The sequence below is a fragment of the Corvus kubaryi genome, unplaced genomic scaffold (genome assembly GCF_017639235.1).
Source record: "Corvus kubaryi isolate FWS band 111438036 unplaced genomic scaffold, C.kubaryi_AGA036_p1.0 130, whole genome shotgun sequence".
Classification (NCBI taxonomy): Eukaryota; Metazoa; Chordata; class Aves; order Passeriformes; family Corvidae; genus Corvus; species Corvus kubaryi.
The window spans coordinates 457595-481562 of NW_024580665.1; the positions used below are offsets into that span (position 1 = coordinate 457595).

The window sequence follows — 23968 nt, forward strand, 5'->3', positions numbered from 1 at the left end:
CTCTGGCTAACGGAAGCAGGAGATGAGGATACAGGACTTGCAAACCCCCCAAAATCAGCAGAGAAGGACAAAGGTCATTTCTAGGCACACACTGATGAGCAGAGGCAGGCAGGCAGTGCACCAGCTTTACCTGCTGTTCTGACACAGTTACAGCATGAGATGCATTGCAGTGACCAGATGAAAAAGGTGAAGGGAAAGTCAGTACAGAAGCAACGTAGCCTGAGCAACTCTGCCAGCACCATCACCAAAGGCAGCAAGGCCACAAGGTGAACAACAAACACAACTTCACCTGAGGGACAGGGACACTGACCCATGCTCAACCACAGTCAGGCTCCAGGTAACTGACTGAAGCTATTTCTAGAAGCAAAGTTTTGGAGACTAGTACTTAAATGTCAAGCCTTAACCTTTCCTTTTTGTGCCTTTTTTTTTTTTTTTAATACAGTCAAGTCTCTTTGGACTTCAACATACAACCACCATACTGAGAAAAAGTTTGCGCCCAAGCACACAAGCCCACATCCACAGAAATGATGAGAGCTACTATAAACACTCAGATGATGAATACATTGTTACGGTTCCCAGCACCAGTGGATCTCAATGGAAAGTAGGAGAACACAGAAACAAAGATACTCCCAACATCACTTAAACCTTTTTGTATCACCTTCTAGTAATGCCACACTGTTACCAAAGCCAGCACAAGATCAGTTGCCACAAAGCCAGAAGAGGAGGACTGAGCAACATCATCAACTGCTTTGGTATGTTTTCTCAAGAATATGCAAACAGAAAATATTCTCTTCAAAATTCCTTCTTAAACAACTAAACAATCACAGGTCTCAAGCTGTTTGCAGCATAATTACAGCCCACTGGTTAATTCAAATTTGTTTTCCACAGAAATAAAGCAGTATTTGGCTCAGTCAGTGCTATAAAGCTATTGTTCCTTACAGCATTCAATCTCTCTGGGAGCCTTAGTATCACATCCACATTTATCTGTTTGACAAAGGGTTTGCATTCATTGAACCATTAGTAGTGTGAAAAACGAGGTTCACTCTCCTGTTAGAATTTAAAGAGTTTAATATAAAGACAATAAGAGACACATAAAATAAAGCAAAGGGATAATGGCCGGGTGCCTTGGCACCCTGCCAAGAGCACGCCTGATGCCCGAGGTGAGTCCTTTTTATACCATTTTTACTGTCTGTTCTCTATTCATATTAAAACTTTTCTAGGAATTGATCTGCATGGCCACTCCTTGGGGCCGCCTTTTTAGAGCATGCGTAGTCTTCGGCCTTGTGGTTTTATTTCTTTTGATTCTTGGGGTTGGGCCCGCTAGGTAAGAGTCAATGGTAGGGTGGATCTCTTAATTCTCCAGACAGTCAGGGCTGATTGCAGCTTTGGGCCTCTTTGCCCCCCGGGCAGAGCGGTGATAGCGGCTCTCGGACCCTCCTGGCCGCCCGTTCTCCGGGCGGAGCAGCCTTTGGGCCCTTTTGTTCCCCGGACAAAGTGTTGATTAGCAGCTCCTTGGGCCTCATCCTCTGCTCTCTTGGAGGTTATCTTACTTGCTCACACTTGCTAACATTCTTGCTAAAACGAGAGAAAACTACATCCACACAGCAAAAAGCATTTCTAACATTATATAATATCTACTTTAATACTTTGCGAGAAGCCAATACTATAATATATGTTTATAACAGTAGCTTAAATTTGCGGGCTCACATTGTTTAATGATGCCAAATTAGAAACAGTTCTCTAATGACTTTTTGCTAAAGTTGGCATTTGTCTATTGATTCCTACTGTTAGAAACAGAAAAAGCAAAGGAAATACACATTTTGTAGCTTTTCTACATAAGGAGAACTATTTTATTCCCTTAATGTTGAAAAAGGTAAAATACAATAGCCAGAGGTTTCATAGTTTAGGCTGGACTAACACTGCACCTATTTTCTGCTCTTTATATTTGGTCTTAAGTGCTCAAAAGTTAAGAATTTTGACTAGGCAGCTTAATACTTCCTGAGTATTACAAAACACTTACAAAAACCATTCTGCATGTACCAGCAGATTACAGTTGTACCTTATGTGTCCTTGGTTTTCACACACAAGTCAGTAAGTTAACAGAATGGCTCCTTAGAGACAAATCTAAGTCTAAAGAGGCACCTGCACATTCAATATTTGGTCATAGAATATACATCCCACTGTATTCCTGTAACTAAACTACGAACTACTCCCTCCAAGAGTGTTGGAGGGTTTTTCCCTACATACTGGTCAGAATAATTCTGATACCTTAAAAGTCAGTAAGATTCTGACATTAGGGTTTGTGTTCTTCTCTACCATTTATCTTGCTCTGTTACTTCTCACAGATGTTTTAGCATTCCTTTATTGCAGTCTGCCGGAGAGGGTGTAGAGGGCCATTAATTACTTTCAATTGTAAAATATTCTTCCCCTATATGATAAAGCATTTAGATCTATGCATGCCAGATGAGGGCATGTGACTTGTTCATGCCATGAAAAAACACATTTTTGCAATTTAGATGTTGTTACAATCTTTGTCACTGCTGGACAAAATATTACAGCAATAATATAATGTGCACTTCCACTTTAGTGTGATAGCTACACATCATTACACTAAAATTCCCATTATTACCATTTAGAACAAGCAACTATTATTTTAAAACCCAAATATTCACCAAGCACTTTTTGCAAATCCATAGGTAGCCCCACCCAAATGTTAACAGAAAATAATAGAAAAGTAAGTGAGTAGAATGTGACTGGACAACAAGTTTTTTTTCACAGTAACAAAGAAATAATGGCAAAAATAACAAACTGGCAGAACTAACATGCTGGCAGAACAGGCTGAGTAATAATTCTAGATAATTCAATAAAGATGTTTTACCATGTCACAACACAATGCCAATATTGCAACATCACGCTGTATAAGGAGAAGTGTGTCAATTTGGGGATCTGTTAGCTACATCATCCCGTATAAGATCTCCCCAGAAAAAACATGAGCCCCGGGAGGCTCCATGACAAACAAGTTGGAGGTTTTTCCTCATTTTTATCAGTTTACTACAGCAACGAAATTTCACATTTCAAACTTAGAATAATCTCTTGAAATAACTATTACATAAAGAGCAGAAGAAAGATCAACAGGCACAAAGGAGAACTCCTGTTGGGGTTTTAGTTTAGTCCTAGGTTGTTTTTTTTTTTTTTTTCTGTTAAAGGGATTTCCTTCCCCCCCCCCCCCCCCCCCATACATGTTGCTAAGGGAACAAATCGCTGATCGTTGGATACTTAAGAAAACAAAGAGCTACCCACTGAGGGTGGGGTATGCCTGGCTATTCCTTTTGTTTCACCTGGGTGTGGGGTCAGTTCGCTCTCTGCGTCCGAGAGAGAGAGGAGTCTGCTTGCTTCCGCTACTTTTCTTTCTGCTGGAAACAACACCGGGATCCCAAAGCCGCCCTCCCTGCCCCGCTGGAGGCCGGGCTGTGGCCGCCCTGCCCCGCTGTTGCTTCGAGCCTTCGCTGCGTTGTAGCCGTGCTCGCCCTGCCTGTCCAGACCTCCGGGGGGTTCTCCGTTTGGATACATCTCGTCTGTCCTCCAGGATTTGTGCTCATCTCTGCCGCTCCAGCCTGCCGTTCCAGCCTGCTGTTCCCGAAGCTCCAGCCGGACACCGGGGCCAGCTGCCCAGGGGTTTGTGAAGCTTTTTTGTTCCATCCCTTCCCGGGATCCCAGGGCACCGGTGCCGCGTGCTCCCCGAGCTCGCTCCGGAGCGCCCCCTGCAGCCGCGGGGGAACCATCGCACCTGCCCTGCTCACCGGGAGCCGCCAGCGCCCCTGCCGGCTGCGAGCGGAACTGCACCCGAGGGGAAAGGGCCTGACAGCCGAGAAGGCTGGCACTGGGTTTGTGATTGTTTGCTGTTACTGCCATAGTTATTGCTGTTTTGTTTGACTGGTTTTATATATATATATATATATATATATATAATAGTAAAGAACTGTTATTCCTATTTCCCACATCTTTGCCTAAAGGCCCTTGATTTCAAAATTATAATAACTCGGAGGGAAAGGGGTTACATCTGCCACTTCAAGGGAGGCTTCTGCCTTCCTTAGCAGACACCTACGTGTCTTTCAAAACCAAGACAACTCCATACACAAAATTTCTGGGATTAAAAGCAGTCTCCTACTAGTAAGATACAAGCCCCCTTTACTCCCCACTCATTCAATTAATCTGTTTGCATGTACTGTCAGATCAGTTTAAAAAATATTTGAGGTGAGCTGCACATGGACTTTCAACATGTTGAAATTTGAAATATCTAGGAAGCAATGTCATAAAATGGAAATCTTGCCCAAGACAGGTGAGTGTGAATATTGTGTAGTCTGCCAAATGCTCAGGAGCCCAACAAAAGGGCTCATTTACCAAAAATGACCATTGAAGGCAGCAGACATGCACAGGGTAGTCTCACCAAAGAGAACTAATACAGGTAGTCTGATGAATTATGCACACACACCTTTTCCCATTTAAGTATATATCACTGTATAGCATAAATTCAATTGTAGAGCAAATCAGATAGTTGGAAGAAGACACAAAAGCATTAACCTATATAACCATATAAGCAGCTAAAACTAATGCTGCTTACTCCAGAATACTGAGAATTTATTCTACTTTCCTGCACAGTACCTGATTTCCATTAGAGCAAAGCATTTCCGATCAGAAAAATTTCACAACCACGTGATTCAGGACAGACAGACTGTGTTGCAAACCCTTTAATAGCAATATATTTGGAATACCACATCTGTTTATTTCTCCTAACATTTGTCAGTTATTTATGAAAACACATGCAAAGGATAGCTGCCATTTAATATCAACACACTATTCCATGTAAAAGGATAGAAGGCACTAAGATTACAAATTGATTATACTGAATTAAGATTTATTTTATTTTACTTATCTTTAAAATTGGCATGCAGCTGACTAAAACCACTTAATTCAACATTTAAATTTTTAAAAAGCAGCTAAGAATATTCTTGCATGACACAACATTAATAGAACAATCCTCTGTAAAGTGTTTTTGCAAATAGTATTCTTGCATTATTGAATTTTTTGTAGATGCTCATCATAGCACTTAAATCTCCTGAGTTTCCACAAACATTGTTTCCATTTGTGTTAATGGAAGATGCACACAGTTTTTTTTTTAAAAAATATGACATTACTGGTGTGAATAAGAAAGAATTCTCTTAGTTCTTAATGTATGAGATGCCGTGCCCCATGAACAATAATTGGGACTCATGTTCCTTTATGCCTCAAAACTGTTAAATACAATTCAGAACTGTTCCTCACCCCCACTATAGTAGTGCTTTAATTCTTAACCTCTGCTTATGTCAGTCCCTGTTGCTTTTTTTAACATTTGGCAACCATGTTAAATAACAGCTATGATGCCATGGAACACCACTTTTTCAAGTGTTATTCACTTTCTGTGTTACTCACTTTGTCCTTGCCTCTTACTCGCTTGCTGACACTGTCCACATGATATATGAAGTCACCTAGGTCTCTCTCCACATAGGCAACGCAACCACAAATATGAATATGATTTGACTAGTGGTGCATAAACTTGCTGTAACAGCTTTCCCAATGTTTGGCAAAAGTCATCTATATTCTAAATCCCAGCAACGTAATTGCCGTGAAAGAAAATGCAGCCTGACAAAGGTGTATGCATGTACCCACAGCTGCACATTCCTAACTCATGCACTAAGCCAGCTACACTACACCTACACATATTGGTACATGCCAGTGTTCCAATTCTAATAGTGCCTAATTTCACCTATGCAATGTCACTGGATCTCTCCAGTTTGGGGGAAAGTTCAGGCTACTCTGGATCAGTTTCACCAGAAGACAGGGAATGTGTGCATTCCCCATCAGCGGAACCCTTCACCCTCTGAATAATGCGAAGAGTTCCCTCTTGCAGTCAGGATGTCCTGAAAATATCCCTACTAAATAACTAGTGGTATACAAAGCCACCAGGCAAGAGGCAGCAAGTCCCTGCTGCTCCTTCCCATTGCCAGGAAAGGGGTACTAGACTGGGCAAACCAAACAGACTTCCCAGTAACAGAACCACATCCTCACCTACAAATTCATCACACCTCAGCTTTTGCAGGTCCTTTATTTCAGGTACTACCCTTCCACAAGTTCCCCCAGCACAGAACTCTCCAAGACGAGCTCCTCACACTCCTTTTTCCAGATCACCAACTACCACAAACTTTCCAAGCAGAGACTGAGCTAAGCCACCCCAGCTGCACAGCTGCAAGACAGTAAACATTTTGCAGCAGCACTTAGTACATAGGTGCTTCATCCAAGAAGCCAAACCTGCTCACAACCACCGGTCTCAGCATTTTGAGACAGGGAAACTAAGGCACAGTTCAGCTATTGGGTACACAGACCAAAAAAACTCTAATAAAATATATGTGACCTGATCATCAGGTTACTCTCTAGGTAAGTTGCCTGTAAATCATAAGCAGGGTGAAGCCTTTAAAGCTAAGGTCAACTTTACTAGAGAAACCTGAAAAACTGGAATTTCATTTTAAATACAAGAAAAAAAAACAAGCACTTTTAAGACCTCTCTACTTTGCATTCCAAACTACACTAAACCCCCTATTTTGTAAGATGGAGATGTCAAGTATTTACGGGATTAAAAGCTCAATCATTCCTTTGCATACCCTAGATCCAAAATACCTAGTATTGAAGTGCTCATCTGTGAATTCTAGAGTTTTATGGCCATTTATTTTACATCAATATGTGTTCCATGTCACACACCACTTTATTCCTCAATCCTTTACTCAAAACATAAGCCCTTTGCTAGTGTGCAGAGTACTACTTATGACAGAAAATTTATAAATATGAATATGAAAAACATCAGATTATATAAAACAGTAGTAAATTTACTGTTATCTCTGCAATGAAGGTAATTAATCCCATAACCTATTTTACTGGTCAACCTAAATTACAAGGGATTTTTTAATTAGTTGATTTATATTGCCTAATCAAGTAGGTGCCATTTTGTAACGTTTCTCATTCTTTACAATAATATATATGAATAATTTTAATGTGAGATATACGAGTCCTCCTAATGTCAGGTCTGTGTACCAGTGAAGAAGTGTCTTCATAAACATTGAGATACACTGACTCATTATCAAGAGAAGATTAAGGCTGCTGAGAACATATTTCTCATACTCCAGATAAGCTCAGCGTCATATAGTTTAAGCATGATCAATAAACCTGTTCATACTTTCAACACACTGAGATAATCAGCCACACAATCCCCATCACAAAGGCTGGAGCATTCTCAGGGCTAAGATTAGCACTTTAAAGGCGACACACAAAAGAAATGCTCCGTTTCGGCAGCAGAGACATCAGACCGGGCTAGTTCTGATTTTTCTTGTATTTAAGAGTACTACAGTTTAATAACAACAGCATAAGATAAAACAATGACTACACTGTTTCCCTGAAATAGGTTCAAATGTCTCACAACTCTTATCATAATGACACTTTCCTTATATTTAAGTCATATTTTTTAACAACTCAGAATAGGTGGAAATACCTTCTCTTTTGGTAGCCTTAAGTATATTTGAAGCTTCCGGTAAAAAGACTGAAGCACACCCACATCTTGTCATAAGATTAGTTAATCTTAAATGTGAGCGTGCCCAGTACAGGTTTTTTACAACCAGGTTTGTTCCCTCAGCCTTTCTCCCTGAGAACAATAGTGACCATGCACATGGCACTGGATTCTTTCAGCCCCACCAGTAACAATGCCATGCTCAGCAACAACAACAAAAAAGACATTTAGAGGACCTGTGCACCTCTCTCTTACAGCATGTACCTACTGTAGCTGAAACAAAAGCCTATCTGCAAGCAGACAATGCAAGCTTAAAACTACTAATATTGTAGGTATTAGGCTGGAATACTATTGAAAAGTAGCAGCCTTTACAGCAATTTCCAGATAGAAAAGTCACCTACACTGCTACCCGTGCATTTTAAAGCAACTCTTCCTCCTTTTGAAAGAGCTGCTTCCTTAAATAAAGGCAGAAGGAATTCAGTACCCTGTGCTTAGCAGTTTTATTTCAGAGAAGGAAAAAAAAGCCACCTGTATATGCTAACACAAAACTCACAGCAACAATAGGTGAACAAAAGCTGCATCAGGATTTGGCAAGACAAAGGCATATTGTGAAGCTACTTTACACTGACAACCTGTATAACTACGTAAGTATTCAGATATGAATGATTCAAATTTATGTTTTAACATTTTAGTGTAACTTTTTATGAAGACATTCAATTTGTATTAAGGCTAAGACTTCAAAGAATAAAACAAGACCAAAGCAGTATGATTTCATCTCTACAAGAACTCACATGAACAGAAATGCAGTACAATACAGCAGGTGATTTCAAGCTCAATTTCCAAATGAAATAGTCAGGAGGAGGAAATGTTCACATACACACTATAAAGAAAGCCTGCCAGCCTCAAAGCTTAACTTGTCAATTCAAGATCAACTCTACAAATTAACACCACCACAAACTTCTCAAATGAACGTACAGAATATCATTATGAATATGGCTTAATCTGCACAATTTCTCTACGTTTCAACAAAAAGAGAAGACTTGACACAACATCCATAATAAAAATGGGAGAGGGGGGGCGCATCTACATAGCAAACAAGATAAAATTCTGAGTGCCAATGTCATTTAATATGTAACAGGGTATTTTGCCACAGGGTAGTCTAACAAAAAACATTCCCACCTTATTATCCTCATTTCTCTCACTTACATGTATGCTGGAGAAAGTGGCGATGACCTGGATGTTTTAAGCACAGGAACTGGGAATTTCCAGATAGCAGGAGAGCTCGTTTTCCATTTCAATGGCATGTTGTCACCACGGTACTACAATAACAGTAAACAGCGTTTCCATAACAGACTACCAACTAGGACTTCCATTCCACACACTACTGACACAGCAGTGGCTGCTGCTAAGAACAAGGAAATGATTCTGCCAATGCCCCTAAACCGATGCTTCCAATCTGTAAAACAGGGCTGTAAGGCATCTCCTTTTAAATCCTGCTGTCCCCTAAAGCAATATGATGATTCTATCCTTCTAACTCAACAATAGTGCCACCTCGTTAGGGATGCACTGACTGCAGTATATGCTAAGAAAAAAAATACTGCACTCTGCACACCAGCACAATGCAGCTTTATTTAATAAAAGCAGCTAATTTTTAAAGAACTGTTTCTGGTGCTATTGTTCTACCCTAACAGGGACACTGCAGCACTGTACTATATTCTCTTCCTATTAACCTCATTTCTGACCAATAGAAGCAGAAACAAAAAAAAATGGGTTTCATATGAAAATGAAACAACATACCTACTCAGAATACACTTGTCATCCTCTGAAAATTCTTCTTTTGAGCTGCAACAATATAAATGGGATATAAATCTCAGCATAGCCTTAGGCCACGGCTAATAGAGATCAGTAGCTAAATTCAGCAGCCTGTTTTCCTCCTGTGCAAGCTCTGACCAAACAATACAAGAATGCCATTATGGAAAAAACCCATTGCAAAAATCAGTCCTTCTAATCCATAGCTAAGAAGACAAAATAAAGCAGAAATCACTGCAGGTTTTCATGCTCTTCTAATAGCTTCTGGTTCAGGATGCTCTCATTTTCCTATTCTCATTTCCAATGAGGAAGAGCAAAATCTCATGCATTTTACAACATGATATGGGAACACAAATATCACTCTGTCTTCTGCAGTAGAGAAGCAGAGACTAGCAGGCTGTTAACAGCAGTCTTTGTAGGAACGCTATCAACAATCTAATTCTCAACGCCCCCCCCCGCCCCCAGCAGCTCCCAAATTGCCTCCAGAACTGATGAAGCAGATGGTCACGCAGGTCCCCATCACGGACCACTCAGCAACTCAGGGCTCTGCTTGGTGACCTCCTGGGGCTGACGACAGTGGGGAGCAGGGAAGGCAAACTATTAAAAAGGGAATAGGGAATTTAATAGCGTCTTATGCAGAAGCAGAGCAGGTTTCTAGGGAAAAGAAGGCAAAAATTCAGCTATATTGATCACCTTACAGGAAAAACATAAATCACCTCTAATGTATTGCCACAGCACAAAAAATCAACACTAAGATATTTAGTCTACACATTTCAGAATAGTCTCTATACAGCATGACAATTTTTCTATTCATCAGGACAGCTTAATCCTCTCATTAAAAAGTCAACACCCTATCACACTACTTAGCAATAAAGAATTGAACCAGGACAGCAGCTATTTCTACAAATTACTATAAATTTAATCATTCTAGTAACATTTAACAACACTCTGAGAGGGTTTTTGTAACAATGAAACATACAATGTAAAGTTCAAGTTTGGGCTGAAATAACCAGGGAATAATTGCTGATCCTGATCACCATTACTGAAAATGTTTGCCCAAAATACTTTTGGGCTTCTGAAGCCGTTACCAAAACCAAAGGCAAGGAACTAAAATAACCCAGCAGAACCCCACTCAAAACCAGATGCACTCCTTGGACAAACAATCGAGGGCCTCTCTCCTACTTCTCTGAAGTTCTAAATTACAAATGAGTGGCATTAAGCCAGGCAACAAATTTCACAGGAACTGCTACTGGGATGCTGAAGAGACATCACTGTGTATGACAACAGAGTTTATATGCTATGACTATTAAGAAACACTAGTCCTGCAAAAACAACCATGCAGTTTTAGCACAGTCACACTTTTAGCAAAATAATTCAAGCATTTACATGCAAACAGACACACTTGGCTACACACATGGTCAATACTGTGTCCATTCTCACACAGACACACCACCAGACTATTACATCATGCCAGCTCTGCACTGAAGGCCTAGAAGTCAGGTTGAAAGACGTCAAATAACCGCTATTATAATCACAAAATAAAAAAAATCATGAGTTTGCATTCATACACTCAACTTTGCTTTTACATTCACCATTATACAGAAAGTGTCTTAAGATACAATAAGCAAAGTTACTCCCTTCCTCACACCAAGTGCAGCCAGTGCAACCAACTGGTAACTGCTTGTAAAGTCTCTTACTGCTCTGCCACCTCCAAGGAGATCGCCACATGTTTTATTTATTAAGAGCAGCATGACTAATACGAAAAAAAAAAAAGAATGAGGCTAAAGACAATCAATGGACCCCTTTTTCAGAAGTAACTCCTGAAATACCCTTCTGATTTGTAAAATAAAATCCAACTCGAGCCACAAAGTCATTCCCAAGTATTGACTGACATTTATGTCAATCCACACAGGCACAGAAATCAGAGTTACTTCTCACTTTTGACCCAAAGATCATTCACCCTAGAGGGCAGCGTGAGTCCTCAAGTATCTGCTCTCCTTTGTGTGCTTCTGGTCTCACTTATTTTACCACTTACTCTACAAGCAACATAAATAAAACCTTTGCAGAAAAAACAGTAACAGTAAACATTTTTTTGAAAGTACAGGAATCCCAAGCACCGCCAACCAAATCCCCTCCTGAAGTCCAGCACAAACTACTCCACCAAACAGCCCATGTACAAAATCCAGAATTGAAGAAAGTAGCAGTGGCAGATACTCTAAAAATAGGGAAATGCTAGTCACTTGCTAAAGAACAACCATGTGAGAAATGAATCACCTATCCACACACAACGAGAAAAAACAAAAATCAAATCCCATTTTCTTCCTGACAGTCACAGATTAGTTGCATATTCACAAGGAAAATACTATTATTATGTATTTTATGCTTTCCATAAACTACTCCTAAGACAACAGACAATCACAGTATATAATTCGGATATTTTAATTAAGACTTCAAAATAACAGTTTAGCTGCGCATTTTAAAATACAGGAAAAGTAATCTGATCTCCTGGAGTGCATTGCACCCAATGAATATACATTTTGCGTTCTCATATTACATAGCTTTGTCACTCATCTTCAAATGAACTGGTCCTGAGCGCCAAAAGCAGAATTACAGCTGTGTGCAGAATCCTCCTTGTTGAGAAAACAGTTATTCCCAGACAAGTGCTCTGAAAACACACCAACTTGGCACACAAACTGGAGATGTGCTTTAGGTTTAAAACTCCTAAATGCTTAAAATCCCATGATAACTGCACAGATTAAACATCCTTTTGAGACCATTCAAAGGACTTGGTCTCTGTAGTTTTCTCACAAGCAAGTTCAAATTCAAAATTAAAAGCATCTACTATTTATAACTTGCTTGAAGTTATATCCTACTTATTATCCAAGTCTCCCACACATCTTTTACTCAGTGTACAAAAGATGAGAAAGTGTTTGGGTTTCAAGCAACTAATTCCATGCTCGTGTTTCCAAAGCTGCACTGAGCACAGATGAAGTAACTGACAGAGTACCAAGCACTTCTGCACAAAACTTGGCCATAAAGGAAAGGAACAGGTGGCATAAGAAGAAAGAAGTAAATAATGCCACCAAAGGCAAGATCCCAAGGTGCCATTTTACAGACCTGAGATGTTAAGCAAGGACAGAAGCTACTGACTGGGGCTGAACAGCAGTGCAGCTCTGTCCACAAAGAGAAGAATCACTGAAAAATGCTTGTGTTAAGAGAGGAAAGCATTTCCTAACCTTCTTCCTCCATCCCTGCATCTAAATCCTGCTTCACTATTGAGCAACAAGCAAAATTTGCCCCAAAGGAGAAGAGCAGGCACACAGCATCACACACAGCAAGCACATGACCAAATCACATGCAGTGCCCCCCTTGCCAGGGCACTGATCACAGCATCTTTTCTTCTGCAAGCTCTCCCCAATCTTCAAGGCAGGAATGCAGCTAAAACCATGTCCCTTGTGACTCTCTTCTGAGGATATCCTCTTCCTTCCTTTGTGCAACTTGAATGCTAAGCTGCTACCACATTTTGTCATACATACCAACTGTCAACATGCTGTCCTCTTACAGCCCACTGTGTTCACATTTCTGGGGCATCTGTACTTCTAACAAAACTTTTAAACCATCTCTGCATTTCCCATAAGACTTCCCTTCACAGTTGTTCAAGCAGAAGAAAAAGGCACAGGCAGAAAGCTGTATCAGAGCCCAGGCAACATAAAACTGTACTAGTCTGAAAGTCTTTATTCTTAGCCTTTGAATGCCACTTGAATTTTTGTACAAAAACTAAGCAGAATAGAAGTCAACTTCTAGAGATGCCACTGGATTTTCATTAGTTTGCACAAATAATGAGTTTAACTTTTTCTCCTCAGTTCTTAAACTGTTAAAAACAAAACTGAAAAAAATACTTGCTCATTCAAGTGATTTGCTGCAGTTAAAAAAGTTGCTGTTCCACTTAAACAGGCTACTTGCCTCTCTCCTTTTATTAATCTCTTAAGTGTTAGAGGAACCGAAAGCACTAGGTAAAAAGTAGGGTTATGCTATATTAGCACTTTCTCAAGTCTTCGAAACCCTTTCTAGCATGATCTGAAAAGTCTTCTCTCTTCCAGAACCTCAGGCTTCTTTAGATTTACAGAAAGAAAAACAGTCAAAGCTACAGTGACGGTATGATGTACATCTCCCATTTTCATCTAGAAATGTAGACAACTGAAAGGTCTAAATATATGTGTCACAAACTATTTTCTATTAATATAGTGTTTGTATAAGAAAAGATGCCAAACTGAACAACAAGAAAAATAACTTAAAATGATAGTGGTAAGACCAGTAAACATATTCAAAATTTTGAGATTCTTTTCCCCAACACCTGTGTTCTAAAAATTCATTGATACAAAAGCATGTTTCCACTTCAAAATACACATTTGTTATAGGGTAAAATCCTTGTTTTATGATATTAGCACTAGCAAAGTTTGCTCCAAACTAAAGGCAGAAAATCAGTTTCACATTGGGAGGAACTGCTCTCATCTTTTCTGTATCTTCAAATCACTAGCCTGCTGAGCTGATGCATCCTACACTACATAAGACCATTTTGACACAGAATAAAATAAAGCAGAACCCCCAAAATCCAGTAAAAAATTCCCAAAGCCATGGAGCTCAAATGCAATAATTATTTCAATACCAAAATCATTTTAGCAATTCATGGCTGCAAAGGCACAAGTCTAGAAACTGAAGAGAAGCAAATAAGGATGTATAACATTTCTCTACAGGTTCCCTAAAAATCTGTGTGATAATTTAATTGGCTTCCTAATTCAGCTCTTTCCACTTCACATGGGTGCTTCTCATGCCTCTACCTCTGGCTTTTCAGTCTATTAAACTGCAGCTGTTCCAATTACTGGAAGAGAATAATTAAAAGATGGTGTTGACAGTACTTGCTCTAGATATGAGCCAGTTAATTAATATAAGTTCTTTAACCATATATTGTCAAAATATTCACACCAAAATTCATATGAAGGAAAAACAAATATGTGCTAAGGAGGAATCCAAAGTTTCGAAACCACTGCAGTCACATTTGCAGTCCTGGCACAGCAACACTGTAACATTCCCCAAATACTGAAGTACAGAAAAAGATTGGCAATGTGCACCTGGTAACACTTTTACTGAAATGGCAACTTTTGTAGAAACATCAAATAAGTATCTTACTAAGAAACAGTCTTTCAATTATTTTTTTTAATATTTCATTAAGAAGTTAGCTTTAAAACCGCTACAGACAGTTCTGACAATTATGCCTGTACTTTGACTTGCTACCTACTGTGCTGTCTCAAAGAAGTTTTTTTTATAACTGGGGATAAAAAAAGCCTTCAGACGCCAGGTGTAAGTTACAGCATCTCTTAGAAGCAGTTGTACTGTAGACATCACAATGCATGTGGCCTCATAAATGGATCAGAGATGCTTACAAAGTAGTTACTATCAAATATATTTAATTCTTTTAAACTGGGCTGACTGCTCATGGAACAAGGAACAATCTTCAATCATAAATCATAAAGAAGTGAGATAAACCAGGTTTGAAGCCAACCCCTCCTGCTGTCAAAATGCTGTAAACAGTGCAGGTTCCGGTCTCTATAGCAATATGTGGGGCCATTTCTCAAATGGGGAAAAAAATCCCCAAATCTTTAAATATTAAGTTAAGCAGTCAGGGCATGTGCTATGCATTCAACAAGAACTGCTACAGTTTTCTATCCACTCACTCAGCATTTTTTCCTGTATAAATGAGGAAATTGCTGCAGTAACATTTTAGGATGCATCATTTCAGTGAAAATTATTATACATAAATATACATATGCCTACTATATATATGTATAGTATGCATATGTATATTTATGTATAATAATTTTACAGACCTGAGATATATATATAGCATGTATATAGCATGTGTATATATATATACACACACATACACACACACAATATATAGACATACATTATTTTTATATATATTTGACAAATACACATTTACCCTGCATCTGATGCAGCCACTTCCCCTTCCCTTCCAGACATCTCAGATAGGAGAGGTTCAAATTCTCACATGATTTTGAGGCTACCAAAGTAAGTACATGTTCTTCAACAAACCAAAGAGGCTGAGAAGGAATCATGTTGAGAAATTAGTTTCTCCATTTCACATATTCTTCAAATGTCCATAACCCTGGTCTTTGCATCACTCATAAGTGAAAAAAAAAAAAATTTGAAAAAAAGTTTGAAACTTCTGAAATTATTCAGCAACAGCAAACATTCAAAAAAACTCAGGCCATTTCCTATAAGGTCACAATCAACTATTTTTAAAACCTTTAAAGTTTTAAAGTTTTACATTTAAGTAAAATAATTTTGCTTAAATCTTAAGTCAGGTTCCCAAAAACTTGCAGGAAAAGGGAGACAAGCAATGAACAAACTTAGTCCCTGCAGTATTCACCGTTTTAATATTTGGAAGCATTAATATATTAAAATATTAAAGCCTGTCTCAGGTATATTTGGTAACTACACACAGTCTCAGAAATATTTCCAATCTATTCTGAAGTGTGTGTTTCTTACCATGAAAGTGGGTTTTATTTTATGCCACTTACAGATGACTTGCATTTTCTTGTGTGTATTCTTGAAGAGAGATTTTTCTAAAATTGAGGTAAGATTTGTCACTATGCACTGTTAATTACAAGCTACAGGTTATAATATTTTAAAAAATCAGCTTGGGTAAATTACTGTTACATAAAAGTTATTAGGTAAAGTAAGGCCTTAAAACACTTAGGAGGTAAAACCAAAGTGAGCTAATGAAGGTTTCCAATTTTTGATCTAAGCCCATGTACTCTACTGACAACACACCACTAAGAAGCGATGCTTTTGAATTAGCACCAATTTATTCAGAGAACTTGGCTCATCTTCCCCAGGTGATTATATTTAAAAAATCAACACAGAAACATGAATGCACAGTTACAGCAGCCAGACTGACCCTGCTGAAGATAATTGTCTGAAGCAACAGTTATTTTTATTAGGTCAAACTGAACTATGAAGTATTTATTTCTAAACAACTTCTCCACAGCTGTTATAGTCTGTTGGCTGTTCAATTTATTTTAGTAAAGTCTAAACGCCTAAACACATTTACGCATCAGACTCAAATCATGCAAATATATTAAACAATTTAGTAATGGAACAGAAGCCAGGACTAAGCACTAGCCATGAACAATTTCAGTATTTCCTGCACCACAGACAGCAAACTGCAAACTACAGGAGTCATGTGTTAGGTAAAGTTTTTTGGAACTATTCTTAAAATCAAAGTTTGCAGGCTTTTCTTTCATTCTTGCATTACTTACATGGAATCTGTTAGTCCTCTTCATTCTCAAAATCTTACTATCTTTATCCACTGAAGTGTGTTTTTGTGGTCTTGCACACCTACAGAAAGTACCCCTGATGAAAAGAGCAGAAGAGCAGGTGTGGGAAGGCAAGAACGAAGCCCTTGATCACTACTCTTGTGTGCTTCTGTAATGACTCAGTTTCATTAAAAGCCAAAAATACAAACTTTTCCTGAACACAGGAATTCCTACTGCATTGTCACTTCTGATGTCTCCAATCCACAAAATCTCCACTGTGGGCACTCCTGACACCTTTATCCAAAGGCCAGAATCCCTCCAAAGACTGACAGAAAATGAGATTGAAAAGGTTTCAAGATGATGATGCTTCAAGTCCAGGTTGTCAAAAATCACTGTGTGCAACCTGGGAGCCATAAAAACTGCAGGAGTGCATCTCCCAAGGAGACCTGAAGGTGCTGCACCTTGCTGCCCATGGCCACTGCACTGCAGCTAGCCGGATTCCTTCAAGGAGTCACAAAAGAGACACCCAGATGCAACCAATTTAATTACCTGCTATCAGACACTCTGAAGAATATTAAATATAAATTTTTATGAAATAGCAATTTGACCTTAAAGTTCAGCTTGCCTTCACACAGGGACACGTGAAAGTCTTAAGCAGCAGAAAGTTCAATTTCAAATTTGTCACTAATGTCAATTGTTTATCCCTAGTGTTAATTTCTCACATTCAGTGAGAGAAAAAAAGTGTAATTTCTCTACACTAGAAAAGGAGTTTCAAGACCACAGATCATTTTAAATAAATGCCATCAGAACAGGTAGAATTAGTACCAAAGCTAGAACAGCTGAACAGGCAGTGCAGGGGAAAAGAGAGTCTTGTACTAAACTTTAGATTTCTTGATCCCCCCACACTCCTCAAGAGCCAGTGGCAATCAGGAATCAACTCATCCCATTTGACAAAAGTAGGTGTAGTCCAAAGACTCCTTCCCAAAAGACAACATGGGGTAACTCCCTGGTTCATTTGCTCAGGATCCTCCCTTCCTCAGCAAACCAAGCCAGTGATAACCTCCACACTACCTGCTCCCAAAAGGAAAGTAAAATCAAGTAACCAGGTCTCTTGTTTTGAGGCACTTCCCTACACAACAGCAACAGTGACAACTGACAAAAATGGATCGTTTTCACTGGTTCTTTCACTTGGAAGGCAGCCATGAGCAAAGACACTTTGAAGATGTGTGTTTGCAGCTCAATGATCATGCACACCTCAAGGATACCTGCAACCACCCCTGCAGTCCTAAATGTGTGGAACAGCTTTAATTGCAAGATTTCAGCAGAGCTGGATACTACCTCTTCAGAAAATATCTAATCACCTTATGGCAAAAAGAGGTTTTCTGCAAGTTCCCGCTGTTGAGTGCCGTTATACGAAGGACCCAAGGCCACAGCCTTTCACATTGAGCTGAATGGGGTGTAGGGAGGGTGTACAATCAATGAGTGTGTTCATGCCATAGAATTAGCCCAATCTGAGCGGTCATCAACACCTAAAAAACACATGAAACTTTCCAAATGCATGCCTCGCTCACATTTAGATTTTTCCAGAAGACAAAAAAATACTATCACAAAAACAAGTTCAATTTCTCTGAAATATGCTGTATTTTACTTTTAAATCACTAAATGTCAAAAGTCCTGTTTAATAATTAAATTATGGACAGAAAGTTACAAACTGCTTTCATCTTTAGCAGCTCTGAGAACATAAATTTCAAGAAAATTCCACATTTCCTAGCCAAAGTTTTGAAATATGCCAGTTATTAATTTCAGATTTGTTGTGGTGGGCAAATATACAAGGTACTAATTCATTTCCAAAAGCAGATTTAAAGTTTTAAGATATTCACTTAGCAGATTGGAAGAACTCTGCAATTACCTATTTAGTGACAATCTGGATAATTTAGGATCAAAAGAGGACATGCTGCTTTGCATAAAATAATTGTACATAGCAAGAAAAGTACAACCTGATTTTAGAAAGACCCATGGAAGAATGGTAATCTTACTTGCATTTTTAAAAACTATGAACTATTTAAATCAAATAGTTTAAAGTCTCCTGATTATAAACCTTTATTTCATAAAACTTCAGACATCTGACTCCTATTCAGAAGCAAAGTTCAGTGCTTTCACCAATGTCCATGTAGCAGCTTCTACAGGTCATTTTACCAGCACTCCACACAACTCCTGACAGTTTTCTACATCTTTATACTGTTGCACATGGCCACATCCCTTCACCTGGCAAACTCCCCTTCAGAAACACAGAACTGAAAATAAATCAATGAAGCTCAGAGGAGGAGAAGACTGCAGAGAGATGGGTGGGAGGCTCAGCCCAGTGACAGCCACCACCAGCACAGCTGCACCACTTCCTTCCACCCACCTCATTTGGTCAGGAAAAAAACATTCTAAATTCTGCAAATAACTCTAGGCTCCTATGCAAAACAGTCACATCGTTCTCATCTGTGCTGCTCTAGTGAATCACAGCAGACTCCAGAGAGACCACATTAGAGAAAAAAAAAATGATAGATGTGTGTGGTGTAGAGGTCCTTGGGGTGAAATAGCATTGCACAGCTGTGATGCACAAAGTCACAGTGCAAGAGTCAGCTAAATCAAGAAATATCTGTATTTCAGCACCTTCTGCAGCTGCAGTAACGTACTTTTCTACAGCTGAAAATATCTTTTCGAAGCATACATAGAGAACACCAAGCAACTGTGATAACTTTGAGCTGGGACAAGCCCTTCTCTGAAATAATTGTAAGTAAAGCAGGTGTAATTTGGGACTTTGTCTGCCAGAGGGAGCTGAAGGAAGGAGAAAAAATCCCATGTATCTCATTCCTTCAGAAGTTTCAGGGTTGTCCTACACCAATTAACGTAAGTATTCTAACAAAAAGGGGGGCTAACGCAAAATCAACCCCAGCTGTGTCTGGCACAGGGCACCCCTGCACTGACACCCCACTGCCAAAACCTTGCCCATCATGCCCAGTGCACTTGCTCTAGGAGTGAGTCCCCCTACAACATTGAATGGAAACAATACCTCCAATAAAGTGTATTTAACTACTTTTTGATCAACACCATAGTGGAGATGATTGCCTGAGAGACAGACTAATAAGAAAAGCATCAAATGAGATGGTATCTAATACTTTCTTACATCAGCTTGTCAATAAAGGCAGGGTAACACTGCACAAAGACTAAGCTTCCAATTAGAACAAGATACATATTACCTGAAAATAGATTGTCATTAAAAGGCTCATTGGTCTTCTTTGCACACTCTTACCAATACTTACTGTTTCTAACACTTAATGTTAGTATGCCTAAGAATCTGCCTGTGGTTGGAGGTGCTACCACACAAAACTATCATTTATATGTTACCATACTAATAATGTACTCTTTTATAGCACTTGCTAAAGAGCTTATAGTAAACAGGAATTGGTCTCATTTTGCAAATTGATAAAGTAAGCTATTTAAACAACGTGTTCATGGGAAACTGGGATTCTGTAAAACACCTCAGGAAAGAATTTCACTGCACACATACTGGATGATCTCTTTCTTCCCTCCTGCTGCATTTTCAGGTAAACTACTTCCAGCTTCAAAAACTTTACCTATAAAAACCAGCACAAAAGGATTTCACATTAAAAAAAAAAAAAAAAAAAAGGCAGATGGGTATACCTTTAAACAATTCTTTTAAATACTAAGATCTAAGTTGATCCAACTTCCCTTAGATCAAAATTTCACCAATAGCTTTAAAATCAGAGTAGTAGAATCATGCACATTCCTTGCATTTTGGAACTCCTTGCTTTTAGGAAAACAGTTATGCCACCTTCTGGTATTCACAAGAACTACTCGACAAGACAAATATTTTAATACATTCCCATTTTAAATGGAAAAAAAAACAAAACAGTACAAACAGAAAACTCACTTCATCTATGAAACCAATGAAAAATACTGCATTTTTTAAGCTTTGGTTGATCTGTGCAACATCACAGCTAAGACTAGCTAGCTTGGACTAGTTTGTGCCCAGCCTCAACGTTCCTAAGCCTGTACTACCCAGGAGATGGATCTGATGATCCTTAGGGGTCACTTCCAACTCAGGATATTCTATGACACCTACTGACAAACACAGTATCCTTCCCACACCTTACCTGGTGTGAGACATGAGCTATTCTACCCTTTGCCCCATCTCACCAGCTACAGCAAAGAACTGGGAAAGTCAGAGAGTGAAAAGGCTGAGAAAACTTAAGAAATGGCTTCTGTACAAGAATCAACTGTTATATTGGACTTAACAGCATGGGGTGCAGAGAGGGAAGAAGAAATACACTGAGAGTATATAGCATCACAAAAAGCACGGTAAATGTCAGGTGCTTATTCACCAGCTCTCCAACACAATAAAGAGAAAGCTTTGCATGAAACTATTACTAGCAGAGGTTTGCTGGATAAAAAACGAAACAGTAGAAATGTCTTCACATAACATGCTGCAGCTATCCCACCAGCAGTTTTTCAATAACCATTTACTACAAAACAGATTCACTGAAGCAAAGTGAGAAAAACAGTTTAAAACAGAAGTGGCTTGTACCCAGTGCTCTGTAGGTGACTTCCGCATTCACATACAAGGCCAGCAATCAAACTTCTCCACCTCACCTCCCACTACCCAAAGCATCCTTGACGCTGTAGTGGGACACATGCATGGTTATGTAAAAACAACTATAAACCCCCTTCCTCCTGTGTTATACCTGGATCTATGCAATTAACTCTGTACTGATAAAAACACAAAGGAAGATGAATTTAAGCTATGACTTCAAGAAATTTTTCATCATTTCCAACCTATGCCTTCAATATAAAACTTTTTCCAGATGTCAAATTTCCACCAACAGTTTCTGAAGCAGAAAAAGCTTCAGTGAAGGAAGAAAGAAGACCTAGAATTAGGTATGAAGTAACATTTACAAATTAAGTGGATAACTGACTCCAAAGTGTGTCAACTGATGCTTCACAATCACTCCCGAGACAAACATCTAGTGATTCTCCAATCTTAGACAATCTCTGACACAGAAGTAGGTATTTCTGACTATAATGTTCCACTGTAATTTTGAACTACAAAGTTTAACTATATGAATTTAAAACAGAATTTGGAAGTTTGGTGTAAGAATCAGACAAACCCAAGACCATGCTCAGGCATTAATGTACAAACAGCAGAAACAACATAAGACAGCTGAAATACAAGGACACCTATTTGCATGCCCACTTGCTCATCACATCTTCCCACAAACTTCTGCATATTCTTTCAGCCATGTTTACTCAGCTCTCTGCAGTATGTGTCCCATGGTATAACAATTTTCTGGGTCTCTAAACAAAGAAAAACTTACATTAAGCAAAGCTTTGCTTTGATGCGTTCTTCCAATAACAGTATATTTTACTCATTCTGAAGTTCAGCAGTTTCACTTTCTGGAGATGCTGAAATTACAATTTTGCCCCCACAAGACAGAATGATAATATGCAGGAGACTATACACACACCATGAGAAATACAAACCATGATTTTCATCACAAGCAACACCATAAATCATGCTGCAAACAGTATTATATTTGCCTGAAAGATTTTACAAGAACCTCTGAAATAACTAATACAACAGCAAAGTTGCACAATAATACTTCAGGAGAATCATGAGAGTAACTCAGACCAGGCAGAATGCCACTGCAACCACCTGAACAAAGTCTTGCTGCATATTGCATGAAGTGTTGCCAGGAAAATGCAATACCATAATCCCACATAACCAACTGTTAAAATAATTCTAGAAAAAAGCCATGCACTAACATCAGTCATGCCTGAGCTGCTCCTGCGTCCTCACGTATCTACAGACATTTAGAACTGGAAACGAGTAGATTTCTGCAATTTACCAAAGCTTTTCTTCACTCACTTGGAACACTGATTCTAAATTTCAAACCTTATACTGAAAGCAGTGTTGGTGTCTAGAGATTCAAAAGGCAGTCTCAAAGGAACTCAGTACTTTCATGACACTAAAATCTTGAAAGCTGAAGCTTTGGAGGCCTCTGAACAGCATATACTGAAAACATGAAAAGAAGGCAAGACTGATTCTGGGGACAGGTGGTAAACCTCTGCTGAGACAAACATACAGTACTCCAAAAGCACAGGATACAGAGGTCAGATCAGGAAGGGAGGAAGGCAAGCAGTAAACCAGATATTTATTCAGTAGGGTCAGTACTGAACTCAAAGCAAAATGCAGTTAGTAGCTTAAGGTAAGATGAACATTTGCCACAAGAGTTTCTGTAAACACTGACATTTCCCTGCATCTCCCCTGCAGGGAAACCAACAGTTACAGCAACTATGAACCCAGGAGTTTTACATAAACACTGTTACAGAAGACCGTTCTTTCTTTAGTGCTTCTTATCAAATTTCTGTGAACTTATGTTCTGGCTCACATCCTGAATCAAGCAACATGCACAAACATACCTTCTTCTGTTTGAGTCTTTCACTAAAGTAGAAACATAAGCAAAATACCAACACCTTGTTGTCCAAAAAGCAGCTGCTGGGGAGAAATTTCTAAAACATGACAAAATTTTGCTGGATCTTGAACTTAATGTCCATTCAGGGATTTATTTTTTTGTTGGGTGACAGGGGGGTGTGCAGATGGCACTAATCAAAGACTGATTTATTAAAAGGAAAAGACCTATTTGAAGACTACCAAGTATTTTAAATAATTACATTCGATAAATAGCTAAGAAGTTTTTCAGGATTTTCACTCATTATATCAGGCATCTGGGTGTAAAATCAGTAAATACAGTATCTCTAGATAAGCAGCCTATTTATAATTGTTTTTTATCAACACTCTAGAACAAGGCACAATGTGACTAAGCTTTTACTTCAGTACTCTAATCTGATGAAAGCCTACAGAATCCAAAGAGCAGAAGTAAAATTAACTAAAATTATTGAGTCTTAGCTTTCTGGTGTTGAACGCACAAATTCTTTTTCACAGCAAATTCCAGCAATGTGATTCAATTCATTTACCCTCCTCCCTCCCTTTGCTCCTGAGTTCTGTAACAGTCTTCTAACCCAGTTAACTGGCTGGAGAAGAAGGCCATTCCTGTTCTCCAGCATCACTGCTCATTACTCCTGAAGCATATACAGCAGAGGGATGGCTGCTCCAACTGCACACCAAGCCAGCAGCATCACATAATTACTCCTCATCAGC

At 39.0% G+C, this 23968-nt stretch overlaps 1 protein-coding gene across 10 annotated transcripts in view; it reads right to left on the reverse strand.

The window, feature by feature from the left end:
- The window catches only part of KLHL13 (kelch like family member 13), an 88062-nt gene that overhangs the window by 30533 nt on the left and 33561 nt on the right, over positions 1-23968 (reverse strand). Inside the window, exons 1-2 of one of the 10 annotated variants that reach the window (XM_042027571.1) lie at positions 9389-9477; positions 8798-8910 (exon numbers count right to left, since the gene is read on the reverse strand). The exons of 6 other annotated variants lie outside the window; for them this stretch is intronic. In XM_042027571.1, the coding sequence (XP_041883505.1) occupies positions 8798-8895 (98 nt within the window). In that variant the 5' untranslated portion in view covers positions 8896-8910; positions 9389-9477. Of the gene's footprint in view, positions 1-8797; positions 9166-9388; positions 9796-15401; positions 15484-23968 lie in introns of those variants that run through there. 3 more of the 10 variants (XM_042027588.1, XM_042027580.1, XM_042027563.1) reach the window with 3 other exon arrangements.